Here is a 19,110-nt window from a genome sequence, read left to right on the forward strand (position 1 = left end):
AAACTGTTCTAAAATTCTGTGATTCTATGAAGTATAAGTAAGTTTTCAGTTCCTATGTAGTCCTTAAGACTCTAAAATGGCAATCTTTAAAAGAATAAATAACATTTACAGCACAATTGCAACTCATATTAATCAAATGATCATTAAATCATCAAGATTCTCACTCCCAGATTGCTCAATAAAATCTGTTTTCTGTTTTCCCTGCCTCTGTTTTGTCTCTAACTCTTCTGAGTCTTCAAGTATTTCCTAAATTGGGATTTAAGTACTATCTGTCAATTCTTCTGCATCAGAGACTGCTTTCAACGCCAATACAAATGCAATAGTCTGAAAACATGGACAGACTTGCCTGCAAGACACATTCTTTCTGTAATAAAATCAATCCAACACTTCTACAATTACCAGTGTTAAATCACTTTGCAATCCATTTGAAAAGGTAGAGGGGAGCAATGTAACATGTTTTAAATACAAAGTCCTCTGTGAAACTGCCCCTCAAATTACCAATCACAAATTGTTAGTTCCACAAATTAAATGTAACAAGCGCATTTAACAGCAAACATTACACTAACTATCACTGACACAAAAACCACAAATACTCCAACCATAGAAAAGATTCAGTATAATCAAAACAGTACCATGCAAACAATTTTAACCTTTAACTTCATTATTTCATTTGCTAGATTACATAATAGAAATTAGTATCCTATTAAATGTCAGCAGAATTAAGAAATCTATTCATTAACTAAAGGCTACTATTTGCTCCAGTCAAATACATTTGGCAGACTTCAGACACTGCACATAGCTAGGAATCTCCTTGACTTAATCTTTAAGTTCCCCTACGCAGCAATTCAACTAAGAACTGCAGGACAATTTTCTGTGTGGCTCCACACAAGAGAAACAGTTTTATAAGGCTGTCTTAAATACATACATAAGTACATATTCAATCCACAGATTGTTCATGTATGGGATCTGTTTTTCTTGATAAACTTTTGCCCAAGAATTCAGACCATCACTAGGTTAGATTCACAATCAGTGTAAAATGAAGAAGCTTCACTGACATTAAGAGAGCCACGCTAAGATATATTGACTGTAGGCAGAGTCCAAGCCCTGTGAGTAAAGTTCAGTGGAAAAACTTCTGACTAAGAGACAATGCAAGTCAAATAGATAAGAGCTGAGTCACTCTACACTAGACCAACAGCAAAAGTTTAAAAGACTTAATGGAAGAAAAGTAAGTACTCACTAGGTACTCCCTAAGGCTAGATGTGGATTTGAAAAATTTGGATTTAAGACCTGGGTGTTTCATCTTCTAAATCAGCTTTATAACAGCCATGCCCATGTTTTTTCATGAAAATATAAACTATAATTTAATATATAATACGTAAGTATATACCTGCATTCTCTGGACTCCAATACTAATGGTAGAGAGGTACATATTCTGTTTTTATTTGCCCATTCAATACCCTTGTCACAGCATTCTTCCATTGAAAGATCTGCAGAAATGGAAAGAAAAACACAATGTATTTTATACAACCTTAGTAAATGGCATTGCACCTGCCAGTTAAAAACTAAATGAAACAAAAGAGAGTCAGTTCAGTTTCCCCTCCCTTAATCTACACACAGAAGAGTGTCCCCATCCAAAACGCAGCCATAGCCAAATAAAGCATCTATTAGCACCTTGCAATCAGCCCAACTGCTGGAGGTATTCCTTCCTTGGTGAAGCAAACTGCAGTCACCTTTAACCTTCCACATAAAAACACAGCCTAGGGACTGATACTGCAGTAGAAAACACTTCAGATAGGTAGAGTCCTGCACAATAAAAGGATTTGTTGTGTTGCACTCCTTTATTATCAAAAGCAGCAGATGCAATAAGCAACCTTTTAAAATTTTGAAGAACACAGGATAAATCAGTGCCCGATATGAAAGACAGATGAAGATCATTACAAGTTAATTTGCAAAACTATTTTTTCCTGCAGTTACCCAATTAACCTGTTTTACTCAAAAGTATGCCTGTAAATGCAGAAGTATTGTACAGAGAGACAGAAAGGTATATGGTATTTTGATCACTTAACACATGAAAGAAAAATAAATACAGATACCAACTGATATCAACCCTGAAATTAAAGGGAAAATCATGCTGAAGATAATTATTTGTGTAGAGCATGATTTTTGAAAAAAGTCTAACTTACTAAAACTCAATACTATTAATGAACTGGCAAGCACTACAGGTTTGCTTCATGTTCCAAGTGCAAAAGTTCACTGCACAGCAGGTGCATCAGATCTTGGAATAAAACATGGGTCACATTTTCCTATTAATTATCTTGTAGTCCAGACACCATAATACACCTTGTATAACAAATATGCAATGTGTGTAAAAAAAATCTGATTATCTAGATTGATGCTTTTCTAATGTTTTCTCTTTGTTTCATAAGTTTCTTGACTGATGTCCTTGACAGGCTGCACCCATGAGTGCTGAGAGAGCCGGCTGATGTCATTGCCATGCTACTCAAAATTATCTTTGACAGATCACGGTGAATGAGAAGAGTCCCTGAAGAACCGAAGAGAATAAATGTCCCCCTGTCTTCCGGAGGACAAAAGAAGATCTCAGAATCTACAGGCTGGTCAACCTCTTCTCACTGTCTGAGAGGGTGACAGTGAAACCTTCCTGGAAACAACATGCAAATACATGAAGGACAAGAAGGTGATCACGAAAAGTCAGTTTGGATTTATGAAGGGGACATCATGCTTAACCAACCTCACTGCCTTCTACGATGAGGTGGCTAGTTTGGTGGATGACCAGTGGATGTTGTTTACCTGACATCAGTAAGGCTTTTGACACTCTCCCATAATACCCTCATAGATAAGCTAACAGTGCACAGGTTAGGTAAGTGGACAATGAGGGAGACAAAACTGGAGAAATGGCCAGGCCCAGAGGGGTGCAATCACTGACACAAAGTTCAGTTGGAGGCAAGTCACTAGTCGTGCACCTGAGGGGTCAATATTAGTGCCAACACTATTCAGCATCTCCATTACTGGCCTGGACAATGGGAAAGAGTGCATCTTCAATAAGTTTACAGATAGTACAAAACTGGGAGCAGCGGCTGATTGTGCTATCCAGAGGGTTCTCAACAGGCTGGAGTAATGGGCAATGAGGAAACCTCTTGAATTCAGCAAAGAGAAATGCATGGTCCTCCACCTGGGAGGAATAAGCCCTGTGCACCAGTACACATTAGGGGTTTACCAGCTGGAAAACAGTTCTGCAGGGAAGGCCCTGAGTGCCCTGTTGGATCTCAAACTGATCATGAGCCAGCAACACACCTTCACAGCAAAGAAGGTCAGAATAATCTTGGGCTGCGTTACATACAGCATTGGCAGCAGGCTGAGGGAGGTGATCCTGCCCTTCTGCTCAGGACCAGTGAAGCCACACCTGAAATGCTGTGTCCAGCCATGGGATCCCCAGTTCAAGAAAGATATCGATTTACTGGAGTAAGTCCAGGACAGGGCCACTAAGGTGATTTATGCACTGGAGTATTTTTTATATGAGGAGAGACAGAGATAGCTGCAACTGTTCAGTCTGGAGTAAAGAAAGCTCAGAGGGAATTTGAACATTGTTTACAAAGACCTGATGAGAGAGTATGAAGAAGACGGAGCCAGACTTCTCTCAGTAGTGTCAAGCAACAAGAAGCAATTGGCACAAATTATCCCACTTGAAGGTCCATCAGAACAGAAAAAAATACTACTTTACTGTGAGTGTTCAAACAGTGGATGATCTCAGGAGGTCCCTGCTAGCCAAAACTATTCAGTGACTGACTACTTAATGAACACTACTTAATGAAAAATAAATAAGACCATTTCATCTGTAGGTCACTGTGTTGCACAGAGGAAGGCAAATCTCATTCACTTCTTTTTGATGGAGAAGCTGAAGAATGAAAGCATGAAATGGCTTTCCCAAGTTACACAGCAAGCTGGTGGCAGAACAGGGAGTGCACACCAGGTCATTCCCAGACCATCTCTCTCCACTGGATCATAAAATGCCTCACATGTCTGTCTCATTCTTAGTTTTGCTCTGAGCACATCTAAAGTGAGAAAAATTCAACAAGCAGCAAGATTATATTCAAGAGCATCCATCTTCACAAAATTACATCCTGCAGAGCCTAGTAAGGACAAGCAGCTGTCTTCTCTGGCTCTCCCTATACCAGGTACAAAGCCATCATTCCCCAGGTTTTCCTGATGTACAGGGGTTCAAGCCTCCATCCACCTGTCCATGTATCTACCTCCTAACCTGTTGCAATTTCTGCAATGAGCAGAAATTCATGATTACACTTACTTAGACACACATCAGATAGTTCACATAAGTACCTCAGCTGACAGATCTTCATATTTGGGAATGTAAAAAGCTGCTGGATGCAAGTAGAGAAGATAAACCCCTCTAGTGACTCAATTGTTTGCAGGAAACAACCTATATTCCTAACTAGTGATTATAATCCAACAATTCTAAACAAAAACGAAATAATTAAATTATATTTTAGGATGTATCAGTCATCTTAAGGTAGGTACTGTCAAGGTAGTTATCAGTTCTATAGTGCAAAGGTCTGGAGTACTGAGCATAATTCTGTCTCTCTCTTTTTTGGAAAGATTACATCAAAATGGAAAGTGTGTAAAGAGAGGCTAGAAGGATGGTCAGGGGAATCCATGTTCTATTATATGAGGAGAAACTGGAAGAAATAGACCATTTTGAGCCTAAATAAGTAAAGCTTGTGAAAGTATGTGGTTTCTGTCAACAAATATTATGGTAGTAAACAATAGTCAGAATTATGGGATCAAGTAAACCAAACATTTTTTAATAAGAAAATCATTAGAGTTATAAATCGAATTATGTTAAATGTTAGTTTATAACAGGGCTCTGTACTCTATTACCCAGGTCACCCTTCTAGTCTTACTTACATACCCCAAACAATGGTCAAAATTCTGTCATTATGAAGTCAAGGCAATATTTCTCTTGAATTCCTCGGTGTGTCCAGAATTCATGCCAGTGTCTGAAAGCTAACTATAGTATATAACACTGCAGAGAAAATCAGTCTCGTAAATACACATCTATCTGTGGTGAAAGGGATGAATTTTTGTATGATCTCTTTGGGACCCTGTTTGGTGCTCTGTATCTGCCAGTGTACTGCTAATAAACATTATAGGCATCAAATTTCATATAATGTGTTACAAATAAAAGTATTTTTTAGTACTGTTTTCTCCCATTAATCTTAACTGTTGAAAAATGATACATTTAACTGAAGAGCAGAGCTGGCTGCAGGTTTTTGCAAGGCTTTGTACAAAGGAGTCTTTAGCCAAGTTCCTCCCCAAAAGGACAATCCCTGGCTCTAGACATCAGTTCTTCCCTTCCAGCTCTGGCAATACACCTCTACTCCAACCAAATAACTCAAGAATTCAAAGCAGGCCAAGCTAAGCAAGCTCGTCTGTAGGAGTGCATCCAGACAAAGGATTTTGGATAGTTTGTTGAGGGAGAACTGTGGTTCAGGCTCATTTTTTTTGGTGACATCACAATTCATATCCTCCAAAGATCCTGCCAAAAATCTCCTGAGAACAGAGGGAAGTGAAAAACAAGCAGTAAAAACCCAACTCCACCCTCAAGGCCATTCTTCTAAAACATAACAATAAAACAGCAAAAAACATTTTCTGTAGCTTGGCTTTGCAGTTCGCTTTTAAAAATGGTCATTTGTGGGCAAATCTCTATTTTCATACTCTCAGAAAGTACACACCTCCCACTCTGAGTATCAGCTCCTGATACTTAGGAATCAATTCTCATTGTTTTGGCATTAGGAGTTAGAAACAGGACAGACGTATCATCTTATATCTGTATTTTTCCAGTGTTGTGGACTCAACTGTACATGTGCATATTAATGTGGCTCCCACCTGGAAATCTTTGGGCAAGCAGTTCATACTGAGGCTATTTGTATCTCCTTACACCTTCTTCAAGGGACAAACAGTGTATGGGGGCCATGGCCTCTCTTCAGTTTCTCATTACTAGAACATTGTAATACAGGGCATCTGAAAGGATGGAATAGTGGGAAGAAGATGATAGAAACTACTCTGATTACCTTGTGATGTTTTATTCTCTTAACATGACCATGTGTCTTTTACTGCAGATGATGGGATCGGATCGTGGTAAACCTCAGAGCTGGAGTGCCAAGGACAGTCCAATAGGAATTCCAGTACTGCACTCAAGAAGCTGGTGCCCCATCAACTGTTTTACTAAGTGCATAATGTTTCAAGCAAATCAGCCAGAGAAATCTCAGTCATCTGAGAGACAAAACACTTCCAGGAAAGGCTGATGATACTGTCTGTGTTCAGCTGAAAAGTAGCCTTTTATGTGGAGGGAGAAAACCTACTGACAAGTTGTAAGAATACACTGTCTGGTTCATTTCTTAAGTTTGTGAAGCAATTGTTCAGCTTTTCAGTATTACGAGACAGAAAAATATGAAGATAAACTCTGTTATGACTGCCGCATGTTCATTTCCTTTTCACTCAGATATAGTAATTTTGCACACTAATTAACTGCTTGAGAAAATCCAAGTCTATTTTGGATAAAATGAAATGGTCTTTCATCACTGTATTGTCCTTGGAAAAAAGTATGTGCAGCACGGCATCCAAAAGAACTTGAGTCATGTCAATATGATAACAGCAAGGATGTGTATCCTGATGGTAAGATGGTAATATGTAATACTCTGAGAGAGATTTCAGGACGCTTGGGATGAAGTCAGCAGAAAAACAGCTGGAACTCAGATCTCGAATTTTACAAAAGCTGTCATGAAGAAAACCTATCAGATAAGATGTGATTAAAGGTCCCACAGATTAAAACATTTTGTGTATGTGATACATTCATGTGCTAGCTATGAACTATGCTTACACAGACAAAATGTGTATGAGCATATAGTTGTTTTACAAAAAGGTAGTTTGCTAATCTTAACAGGATTGCCATACTGTGTGGGAGTTCAAAGCAAGAAATGTGGTTAAAATCTGTATAACCTTAGACTTCTATGATGTAATAATTGCTTATTCAGCTGCTACAGTGAATATTTTCTGCAAAGAAAGATAAGCTTGAGAATGCTACCCAAAAGCATGATTCCTGGAATGAGAAGCCCTGAATTGTTTCTGGGAATTGTGCAAAAACTAAGCAGAAGTAAGAACAACTGGATAATTTTCACACCAGTAGCACTCCAGCTACATCAAAAAGGGACAGATTTTTTTAAGTAACAATCTACAATAGTAGCTATTCTGTACAGATGGTGATGATGGAAAAGCCTACATACAATCCAGGATGAGATAGCTGTTCATTACTTAGTGCTGATCTACAGAGCAGTTATAAAGCTGATAGTAATATCAAACCAAAGCTACACCTGAGCCTAGGTGGGTTTATCAAGCTAGTGCTCGCAAAGCTTTCCATCTCTTCAGTGCAAAAAGGGATGTGACGGTCAAATTCATAGACTTCCCAGTCCACATAAGCAGCTACAGTTGGGTATGGATTTGGAAGTGAGTCTGGGTCAAGGGGTCAAAGTCACACACCTCCTTATTAAAATGTTTTCAATCTTTCAAGCACATTAATTAATTACATTTGTAAGATGTGGTGTAGGTCTTGCCCTGCTTTCAATTTACTCCGTAAGATGCTCAGCACTATGGAATGTGAGAGAAGGAAACACGACTATCACTTCCCAGCATATGCAGATACAGGCAGCAGATGGATTCTGTGAAAGCTCTGCATTAGTCGAACACATTTCAGTAACAGTATATCATCCAGAATTTTTGAACTCATGCTTGCAACAGGCATGCATTGGTTTAGTATCCAGTAAGAAAAATACCTTCACATTTCACAGCATACCTTTATGACAAAGCTTTGCTTGTCCTGTCAAGAAAACTTTCTTACTAGTGATGCTCATCCACCTAACTGACAACAGAGAAAAATAAAAGTCTACATACAGAATTCAATCCTGAAAATGACAGAATGGCCATCTGTATTAGTCAGAGTCACATTCTTTGTGTTCTAAACTCCCTTTAAATCTGTACTCTCCCGACACAAATCCAGAACAACTGCACAGTTTTTTGGCCGAGGCTCCAGTGTTGTAGGTTCAGGGGAGACAAAGCGTGCTTGGTCTGATCTGCTACGCCAAACCAATTGTTGAAACACCACCACCTGGCTAACATTAGGTGGAGAAGTCAGCTGCCTTTATAGCAGAGATGACAGTCAAATGCTGGCAGCTGGGATTTGTAGTCTTGAATTCCTGGCTGTCCTTACAACAAACTGTGGAAATGCTGTTTCTGGCAAGCAAATACACTCTTGGCTGGCCACTTAAGGCATCAAATGGACCCAGAGATGTGTTTAGACCAGAGGGAAGACAGCTGACGTCAAAGGTCTAACCGGTAATAGACTAAAATGGTAAAGTACAGCCTTGTTGCATCTTGATCTTGCGTGTAAACCTAAAGATTAGTCACACAGAGTAGAGGAAAGGGTGAAGGAGACTTGAAACTATGAAAGATAAAGACAAAACAAGAGAAAATACGTTTCCCTAAAGCAAATGCTTTGAATCAGGAATAATGGAGCAATGCAGGAAAGCATTACCATTCTCCATCTGAGATAATGTATTTCCAGGATCTTCTTCAACGGGAGTTGAAATGAAGATGTCCCTCCTCCATTTTATATGCAGAGAAAGAAGTGAGGTGAATGGGAGCTTTTTCTGTAGAGATGTTCCTGTTTACCTTAAGACTGTACATGAAATAAGCCCATGTACCAATGAGGTAAGATGAACAGACACAGCACAACTGTAACATTAACCACCTTTGGACAGTAAGCTATTTTTAGTCCTTCCACTAGGTTGTTCTGACATGTTCCCTTGAAGAATATACCAGCTTGAACTTCCTAACAAACACATGAAACTTGCAGCCAGGATACCCTCTTGTAATCCCCACAACAGCAGGAGCCAGGAGGCAGACTCCAATGTATCTACTACAGCTGGCAAGGATGTGCTAATCATCTTTATGATGATCTTTATGGACTGACAAACATTCACTCACAGTTTGTGTCCTGCTAAGAAATAGGATATTCTCTCTAAACAGGTTTGAAAGGTCTGAATCTTTCCCTTCAGTATAGCTGAAATCACTGAGGAATCACAGTTAGCACACCGACTAAAGTAGCAGCACCCTAAAGGAAATGCCTGGTATGTTAGTGTGTTTTGTGGTTGGTTTTAAAACAGCCAACGTTTTACTGGAATTTTTTTTAGGTCTGGAGAACACTAATTTATGGGGAATGTGGCTCTAGTTGCACCAGCTGCGGCCATCACATGATTAGCGGGATTTTTCAGATATGGCCAAACCTCATTTTATGAGGTGTCTGTTTGCAGTTTATAAAAGACACTTTTAAAATCATTCATGCCAAGAGGTGGTGGTGAAGTAGCTGTTGTGTTTGGTGATAAGGACAGGCCTAAGGGAGCCAATGGTCTGTTGCAACATGCTTTATTTTCTCTGGTGGGGAAAGTTAAGTGCTTTACTGTGGGTTTTTTAATTTTGTCTAAGTCCTAATAAAAAAAAAAGTCAAAATATAAGGCAACTGGCTACTAGAAAGAAAAGAAAACTCCACCTATTGCAAAAAGACTATTTGGCATTCTATATACATATCAAAATACCAAAGAAGACAGGGATGTAGGAGCCCTTAAGATGTTATCTTCTCCTACTCTACTCTCAGGCAGAACTAGTAGAATTCGGTCAGTTCTAGGCCAATTTCTATTTAGCTGTTTACAACAACATCAAGTGAGGTTGATTTCATGACCTCTCTAGGCAATATTCTTCTGTGCCCTAATCACAGAGAATTTTGAATAATATATTACCTCACTTTCTGCTCCAAAAGGTCATCGAAGCCTGTTCCTTTGTTGCTACCTCTTATACAGAGGCTCTCAGAGAGTTCAGCAACCCATATCTGAAAACTGCTACTTCATGGTCATGTATTTTCTGTCCTTTCAAATTAACTTGATTTTTTTTCATCTTTCTGTATAGGTTATTTTTTGGATTTTGGAGGAGGCTGGAGTTTGAAAGATACTAAGACTAGAAAACTGAAGGCTGTTCAGAAGATTTCTAGAAGGTACAAGGAAATGGAGAGGAGTTTAATACTGGAGTCCACTGAGTCATCACCATATAAACATCTTAGTAGAAGTAACAGCTGTCCTAGACTTTATGCACTCACAAGAACATTAAAAAAGAGGGTACATTCACAGCTCTGATGGACACAGTTGGTCTAAAGAGCCTAGACTCACCAGGATGACATGTGCAGACCTCCAAAAAAAGTCTCATAATTGGAAGAACAGGAATTGCTCTTTCTGTCAAGTGGATGCTAAATTTTGTCCTTCACTCCTCCCTATGTTAAAAAAACATGCAAATAACTACATTGCTACATGGCATGTTGGTAGCCTGAATAGCACTTCTTCTTTCTTATTTAAGAACAAATTTTCATCTTCTCTTGACATCTCATTTCAAGTAGTAAAGAAATGTGTAATTAGAAAGTTTTACATAAGATGTTACAATTTGTCTACTCTTAGTCCTGTTGATTTGTATAAAGGCCATGACACAAAACGTACTGTTGTAACCAACAGTCTTTAGATACACTTTAACGAGCTTTGGACAAGTTCAAAGATACATATATATTTATGTTTACATTAAGGCAATTGAAATAGGAAGTAAATGAGAATGTGACATGGCATCAAGTCTCAGAATATCAAACATGTATATGCTCAAGCATTTCTATATTTTCTCATGATTACAAGAAAAAAGTTACCGGGGTTTCCCTATTTTCACAGGGAAAAATGAAAATCAGCATGAATAACTATTCTTTCATATACTGCTCAAGTGACACTTATCTACTCTTCAGGCATATTTATTGCTGAATAAAAAAAGATGGATAATTATGAAAGATCTAATATTCTACTCCTGCCATATTTAAAAAATAGTATGGAAACACTATACAGACAGGATAAAATTTATAGCACTGTAAGACAAGGTTCAAGTAACTAATGAACATGGAAGGAACTCCACACTTCACAAAGCATGGAGAAAATAAAGATCCTTTTTTTGTATATATTTACATAGGAGTGATTTAGGAAAGGTTTTCTTTTGGAGAAAACATTACTAAAACTCTTCCATGAGATTTTCCTCATTCTTGAAATTACGGAAAGAGAGTTGCAAATTGATATCTCGCTCTTCCAGATTTTCTGCCAAAGTATGGTTATTACAAGTACTCAGAACTCTGACCTTGGAATTTATTGCTGGTGGCATTTGTATAGCTTTTTGTTCCAGTGCTTCGTAAATCCTGGAAAACATCTAAAAAGCTGGAATATACCAGGCAAAGTATTTCTCTATCTGTATACTTACTTCAGCACTGATATAAAAGATTTTTTTTAGGTATTGCTTTCTTTATTACCATGCTTAAGGTCTCAATACAGATTTTGACAGTACTAGAGTCAAGAGTGAACCCTTTAGCTGGGAATACCTTAAACACTTGTGCAGCACAGGTCATATCTGGATGCTACCATAACACAGAAAGTAATGTACTTCCTATACTTGTGGGGTAAGTACCCAAAACTTCATCACAGATGGTATTCAGCTTTCTTGAATGAAAATATTAAGTTAATTTGATTAACTGAAAAGTATTTGAATGAGAATTCCTGAGAATCTAGAAATTATGTTTCTTTTTAAGATCCAACAGCACATACTTGAAATATAAAGGGCAATTTCCCAAACCTTTTAAGAAGTCTAAAGTAGATAATACTAAGTACAAAGCAGAGACAGAGAACTCATGAGTAGTGGGGAATAAAGTGTGTCTTATTTAAAACAGCGGAGGCAAGAAGCTTCATTAACTGCATTAGCCAAAGACATTCCAGAGTATTCAGGAAAGCTTTAGCACTGCAGATCCTTCTTTAGAACTGTTGCATCCTGTTGATCAACTTTTACTAGACTGTCCCAGTATCTTGCTAGAGACGATTTCAGCAGTACAAGAATCATCACCTGGTCTGATAAACAGGCAAGTTACTATCACACTTTTTGTCTAACTCTAAACACTCTCCCTCTCACTGTAATTACCCAGCACGTCACCTTTGTAGACAGTACTTTGACTATTATTTCTCCACTTACCTGACATTACTCTGAGCATTTCTAAACTGAAGTTTGCTCACAAAATATTGCGTCCGGCAATTCTTTGCATTCTTCTAGGACTCTTCACTGATCTGTATTGACTCTTCCCCTCCTTTGTGATCAGACTTTTTGCTTCTTGTGCCCTCTTCCATCGTTTTCCTTCCTGCTCCTGACAACCCCTTCACTGACTTTCTTGCAGACAATTCTTCTATTCTTTCTCACCCTGAGGTCTTCTCAATCTTCTTCCTTCTACTTCTACTTCTACATTTTATCTTGGAGCATGCTATCCACTCTCCTAGTTTAATCACATGTGATGACTTGACTATGAAAACCTTAACACCTGGCCTACTTCCCTCCATCAAATCTAAGCATATAGAGATGTGCCTGACATTTCTTGAGCGCTTTGCAAAATATTTTGCCTGTTCTAGCTAAAATGATCTGCTTATTTTGTTGTTCTTAACAATACATTTTCCTTATTTCCCGTCACTATCAACCATCAGTTTTTGCTACCATTTCCACAAAAGCTTTTGTTCCTTTGCCTCTTTCATATGAAACTGCTCTATGTTATCACTGAAATTGTTGCCCATGCCCTGATTTTTTTAATTGGGATTTCAGCTTTCTCTTTCTTAACCTTTTTTGTCTCATCTCCTTTTATTTGCTATATTTTACTATATTTTGATAGTAAAATATTCGATATTTTACAATATCCAGTAAATACTCTATTTTTTACTATATCTCTGTTTACTGAACTGATTTTGCCACCTACTTCTTTAGATCTATCCATAATTCACAAAATCAAACTTGAAATCGTTTATGGTCGCAGGTAACTCTCTTTCTGTCAAGTCCCAGAGGTCTAAGACTCATCTTTCGTTTCAAGAAATGTTAACAAGTTGGTCTTAACACAACTATTTATTAAAAACACATGTAAAGTTGGCATGAAACTTGCAAAATGGGCTAACGTGAAACAATAAATAAATGACCTTTGAAAATGCATTGACCTGCTATCAGACAATGCCTGAAATCTGTCAGAATAGTATAAATATACTGCAGTAACTTGATAAGCTCGTTTATGGATTTTCATCTTGGATTTCACTAACATGTCTGCTTTCAATTACACAAATGGAAAACAAAGAGTTTAACATCTTGCTTTTCCTTGATTGCAATAAAATGTCATGTCTGAAAATAGAGTATTAAAAAGAAACTCAACTAAAAACTAATTTGGAGACACCACTCACATTTTAGAACTGTATTTTTTTGGTAGTATGTGATTTGGGGGGGGGGGCGGATTTTATCTAGTGGGTAAGAAAGCATAGATTTAGTCTTTTAGACGTCCTACCTCCACCCATATACTCATGAATTTACTGCTATAAAAGCACACATAGAAATCATAATCTTAAAATAAAACTCATTCCACAAAGTCAGTGGAACATTTTTTTATTACAAACTATAAGCTCACCCTGAAAAGACATGTTTCCAGATGTTTAGTGAGTTAATCTGTCTGTGCCTATAGTACCAAGACATGAAGAAGACACAGCTGGAGGATGAACTATTTATATACTGACAGACATAATGACATGAGTAATTCATCTTCTTCAGTAGATTGGAGTTTATATCATAAGCAAAAAAATTTTTTTAAAAACGCAATGTTAACAATAAGCCAAAGCTGCATAATAAAAATTAGGTCTATAGACCTTTAATTTTGCAAGAAAAGATGTGCAGATCTATATTCACATGCATTAGGAAGTTCCACTGAGGGCAGTCACTTCTGTTTTTACAGAATGCGGACTTTAATTAATGGACACTGATGATTTGATGATTAATTAGTAATGAAAAGCAATTAAGAGAACTGATGGTTACAGGCCTAGGAGGAAACTGTATTTCAGATATATATTTCCTAGTAACTTGGTAACAGTATCAGTAAAGCACTAAGAGCTCCTCTTTGCCCCAAGCCCCTTTATACTGGTATAGTCACAGAGGAACAGAGGCTCTGTCACAAAGAGCCTGCACTTAAACAACATGATCTCGCAAGGTAATTCTTCACTGGACTGCAAAACACAGATGGCCACGTGAAACGATGCAGGGAAAAAGAAATATCTTTCTTACAGCCACTGCAATTGCTAGTAATTATTAAATTATTAATTACAATTGCTAGTAATTATTTCCACTGAGCAGTCTACTCTTCAAATGTAGTGTCCTAAGCAAGGATCCTCATCTGCTTTTAGACATTTAGTATCATAGAATAGTTTGGGTTGGAATAGACCTTGAAGATCATCCAGTTCCAATGCCCCTGCCATGGGCAGGGACACCTCCCACCAGACCAGGCTGCCCAAGGCCTCATCCAACCTGGCCCTGAACACCTCCAGGGATGGGGCAGCCACAGCTTCCTTGGGCAACCTTTTCCAGTGCCACACCAAACTCACAGTGAAGAAATGTATGTCTAGTCTAAATCCTCTCCAGTTATCACTACAAGCCTTTGTAAAAAGTCCCTCCCCAGCTTTCCTGTAGGCCCTGTTCAGGTACTGGAAGATTGCTGTAAGGTCTCCTCAGAGCCTTCTCTTCTGCAGGGTGAACAACCTGGAGAAATTTCATCCAATGTACTGTTTTCAGAATTCCAAGGACATACAAATTCTAGGTGAAATTAAGAGTATGGATTTTCATTGGAGAATAAAAACCTGATATACTTTTTATTGCCAAATTTGGAATATACTCGGCAAAGTATTTCTACACTATACACTGACTTCAGCATGGATATAAAAGATTTTTTTAGGCATTTCTTTCTTTATTAACAATAACTTTGTGTTAACAAAAAATCAAACACTTTGAAAGAGATACCTCTCTATTCCTCTCTTGTGAGACCTCATATGGAGTACTGCATCCAGTTCTGGAATCCTCAACATCAGAAGGATATGGAACTCTTGGAACAGGTCCAGAGGAGGGCTACAAGGATGATCCGAGGGCTGGAGCACCTCCCATACACGGACAGGCTGAGAGAGTTGGGATTGTTCAGCTGGGAGAAGAGAAGGTTCCAAGGAGACCTTATAGTGACCTTCCAGCACCTGAAGGGGCTACAGGAAAGCTGGGGAGGGACTTTTTACAAGGGCACATAGTGATACGACATGGGGTAACAGCTATAAACTGGAGACGGGCACATTTACACTGAACATTAGGAAGAAATTCTGCATGATGAGAGTGGTGAGGCACTGGCACAGGTTGCCCAGGGAAGCTGTGGCTGCCCCATCCCTGGAGGTGTCCAAGGCCAGGTTGGGTGGGGCCTTGGAGCAGCCTGGTCAGGTGGGAAGATGTCCCTGCCTATAACGGGGGCGGGGGGTGGAACTATATGATCTTTAAGATCTCTTCCAACCCAAACTATTCTATGATTCTATGATATCTGTGACAAGTGGTCTGCTAAATAAAAATCTAAGAGCCAAACTACCGTGACAGCAATGAATAATGTATTTCTCTGGCTTTCATCTGCCACTGCTCGACCTAGGACTGAGACCATACGTTGGTTAATGTTTGCCTGGTGTACAGCACTATCAAGCCTCAACTCTGAATGGCCCCCCTGGGGTTTTCTCTAATAGAAAAAAAAAATCAGTTATTTTTTAGCTATGATAAATGCAATCTCCCCATGTGAAAAGTAGTTTCTTTGTCATATCTTACAAGTTACATTTGTGTTGCATTACCACACGGAATTAAATCAAATTAACATCTTCTTTTCATACAGTATTAAGAGAACAGGAAAAAAAAAAAAAAGTTTAGCATATGGAAAGGGAGTCACTGCCAGCATCCAGGCCCCTGCTTTCCAAAAGCAACCGCATCACACAGTATCATTCATAAACGTTTCGCCTTTTGTCTTCCAAAATCCTGCATCCTTTGCCTCGCTGTCTTCCTGCTCCGCTGGGACTTCACGTAACCGTTGATCCCGTTTCCCACTTTTTGTTGGTCCCATTCCCCACTTTTTGGGGGCTGTATTCCACTGCCCCGGTTTCGGGGCACGGCGGGCTCGGCAGTGTAACCCCTGGGGGCGGAGGGGCAGCCACCGCAGCGCCAGCCTCCCCGGGGGGCGCCGGCTCCGCGGGGCGGGATGAGGGGCAGGATAACGGCGCATCCCGGGGCCGGCACCGAGCGGCTCCCAGCGGCGAAGCCCGTCCCGGAGGAGTCCGGAATCCACCCGCGGGCGCTGCCCTGCATGGGGGGGAACCGGGGGGTGCACCGCGGGGAGGATGGGGGGCACGCCATGGGGAGAGAGGCGGGGGACTAAGCAGGGCAAGGGGACACCGTGGAGAAGGGGAGATATCACAGGAAAATGGGGGGACACCGTGGGGAAGGGGGTGGGGGACACACCATGGGAAAGGAGGGGCACAAGGGGGAAGGGAGGACACCATGAGGAAGGGGAGACATCATAGGAAAGTGGGGGGGACACCGTGGGGAAGGGGGGGGCACACCAGGAGGATGCATGGGACATCATGGAGGGGGGAGGCACACCAGGGGGAAGGGGGAGAGACAGCATGGGGAAGCAGGGGACACCATGGAGAAGGGAGGGACAACAGGGAGAAGGGGAGACATCACAGGAAAGTGGGGGGACACCTTGGAGAAGGGGGGGCACCTTGGAGAAGCGGGGGACATCATGAAGAAGGGGGTGACGACACACCATGGGGAAGGGGGGGGACCGGGGGACACCTGAGGGAAAGGGGGGACACCATGGGGAAGGGGAGACATCATAGGAAAGTGGGGGGACAACATGGGGAAGGGGGGAGACCGTGGGGAAGGGGGGGAGGCACCGGGGGAAGATGGGGGGAAGCACGATGTGGAACAGGGAGAAGGGGGGGCACCAGGGAAAAGAGGGGGGGACGGACACCTGGGGAAGGGAGAGGGACACACCAGAGGGAACTGGGGGGGACGACACAGGACGGGGGGACGACACCGGGGGCAGATGGGTGGGACGGACACCAGGAGAAAGGTGGGGGAGGCCACAACAGAGGGAAAAGGGGGGGGGGGGGAACACTAGAGGGAAAATGGGTGGGGGGGGAACACCAGAGGGAAAGCGGGGGGGACACCAGAGGGAAGATGGGGGACACACCAGGGGAAAAGGATGGGGAGCGCCAGGGGAAGGAGGGGAGACAGAAGGGGGAACCTCGGGGAGGGAGCCGGCCACACACACCACCACCCCCACCCCCCGGTGCCCCCCGTGCCCGGGATGGGGAGCATCCCGCGCCGGGCTCCGCGCGCAACATCCCGGCATCTTCGGAGCCCCGGGACGCGGTGCGGGCGCCTCTCCCCGCACTCACCTTGTCCCCGGAGCGAAGGCACCACCGCCAGGAGCAAGAGCAGGGCCCCGCCGAGCTTGTCCATCGGCCGCCGGCGGGAGCGCTCGCACCGAGCTGTCCTGCGGCGTCCAGCGGGCTCTCCCCTCTTTTTTTTTTTTTTTTTCTCCTTCCTTGCCGATGTTATCCCAGCCGCCTGAGACCGGTTGGAAAAGAGCTTGCGGGACACCCCCCCCCACCACCTCCCACCCACCCACCTCGCTCGGTGGGTTTTACAGAGATGTAATTCACTGCGTGCCCGGTTGATGGACGGAGCCGGGGAGCCAGAGACCCTGTTGCTCCTGGTACCCCTTGTAGCTCTGTCCCCGCCGCCCCCACGCAGGCTGGGAGAGTGACTCCCTTCAGCTCCGAAAACTTCACGGGGAACCCAGCGGGAACCTAGGGGACGGTGTGACGGGTTCTGTGAAGGAAAAAAGGCAGCGACTTCTCTCGGTGCCAAGTCGGAGAAAGCCACAAACAAAGGCAAAGCAAAGGGGGGAAAAAAAAAAATCCAAAAAAACCCCGACCCAAACCCAAAACAAAAGAAACCACCTAACAGAGAAGGAAAGATTTAACCTCTGGAGGGGAGATTTTTTCAACTCACGATCTTGATCTTCCCTTGGATTTTACCCCAACACAACTATTGACGATAAAAAGACTTTTTTTTTTTTAAAGGAGACATATTCTAGAATCTTTCAATGAAGTTTGCTGGGGGAAAAAAAATCCCTGGTTTCCTCCCCCTTCTCTTAAAAAGCCAGGATGAGGATTTTAACCCAAATGAAGCAGTCAGCTCTGATCTTTCTCTCCCCTCCCCCTCTTTTTTAAATCTCCTTATCTTATTTAAACAGGAACACAAATACTGATAGTGGCCAAAGGAAGAGCTAGAGTTGAAAGCACCCAGTTGGCTATGCTTTTGCGAAGATCTTTAAGATAATGTGGGGGATAATATTTGCAGGCAAATGGAAACAAATGGAGAGTTCATCACCTCGATATACTTTGCCCTCCGTTTTACTCAGAGAAACAGTTGGAAGTTTGTGTTTACTTAGTTGTGCCACATGGACTCTGATTGGACTGTTCCTCTGGTAACTATTCAATAACTCAACTTTTTAATATCTCTCCTCAAAATGTCCATCTGGAAAAAGTACTTAAGGCAGGAGGAGTTGAAAGCGTGCAAGTTTTGTTCTGCACCAAGTTACTGGCTCTTCTCTTTTTCTTACACAGGAACATAAAAATGGCCATAAGGCCAAGGGTCCAATTACCCCAATAGCCTGTCTTCAGCAATGGTCATAAATGATCACCAAAGGAAGAGTATGAACAAGGAAAACATACATTATAATTATGCCAACTACTCCCCCAGCCTCCAGCTGCTTTGAGTTTGGAGCATTTCCTCAGTGGAACATGGTTTCTGTGCACTTCGTAGTTCCCAGTGAATTTCCAGGTATTTATCCTGTCTCCCCATGAGTTCTTGTAAGCCTTTGTCACCCAAAACATCCTTTGGCAACAGGCTTCATGGGTGTACCACTCACTGAGTGAGGAGCGATTGCCTTTTGTTTGTTTTGAATATAGCTTCACCAACCTTCTCATGATGCCTCTTAACTCTGCTGCAGCAGGAGACATCAGAAAACTGACCCCA

General features: G+C 41.4%; 1 protein-coding gene across 2 annotated transcripts in view; it reads right to left on the reverse strand.

Annotated features, from left to right (window-relative positions):
- The window catches only part of FBLN1 (fibulin 1), an 83,897-nt gene extending 66,306 nt beyond the window's left edge, over positions 1–17,591 (reverse strand). For both annotated transcript variants that reach the window (XM_069863416.1, XM_069863426.1), the window contains exons 1-2: positions 17,463–17,591; positions 1,388–1,487 (exon numbers count right to left, since the gene is read on the reverse strand). In XM_069863416.1, coding sequence (XP_069719517.1) covers positions 1,388–1,487; positions 17,463–17,526 — 164 coding nt within the window. In that variant the 5' untranslated portion in view covers positions 17,527–17,591. The remainder of the gene's footprint in view (positions 1–1,387; positions 1,488–17,462) is intronic.
- Positions 17,592–19,110: the final 1,519 nt, after the last annotated feature.

The sequence above is a fragment of the Phaenicophaeus curvirostris genome, chromosome 1 (genome assembly GCF_032191515.1).
Source record: "Phaenicophaeus curvirostris isolate KB17595 chromosome 1, BPBGC_Pcur_1.0, whole genome shotgun sequence".
In the NCBI taxonomy this organism is placed as follows: Eukaryota; Metazoa; Chordata; class Aves; order Cuculiformes; family Cuculidae; genus Phaenicophaeus; species Phaenicophaeus curvirostris.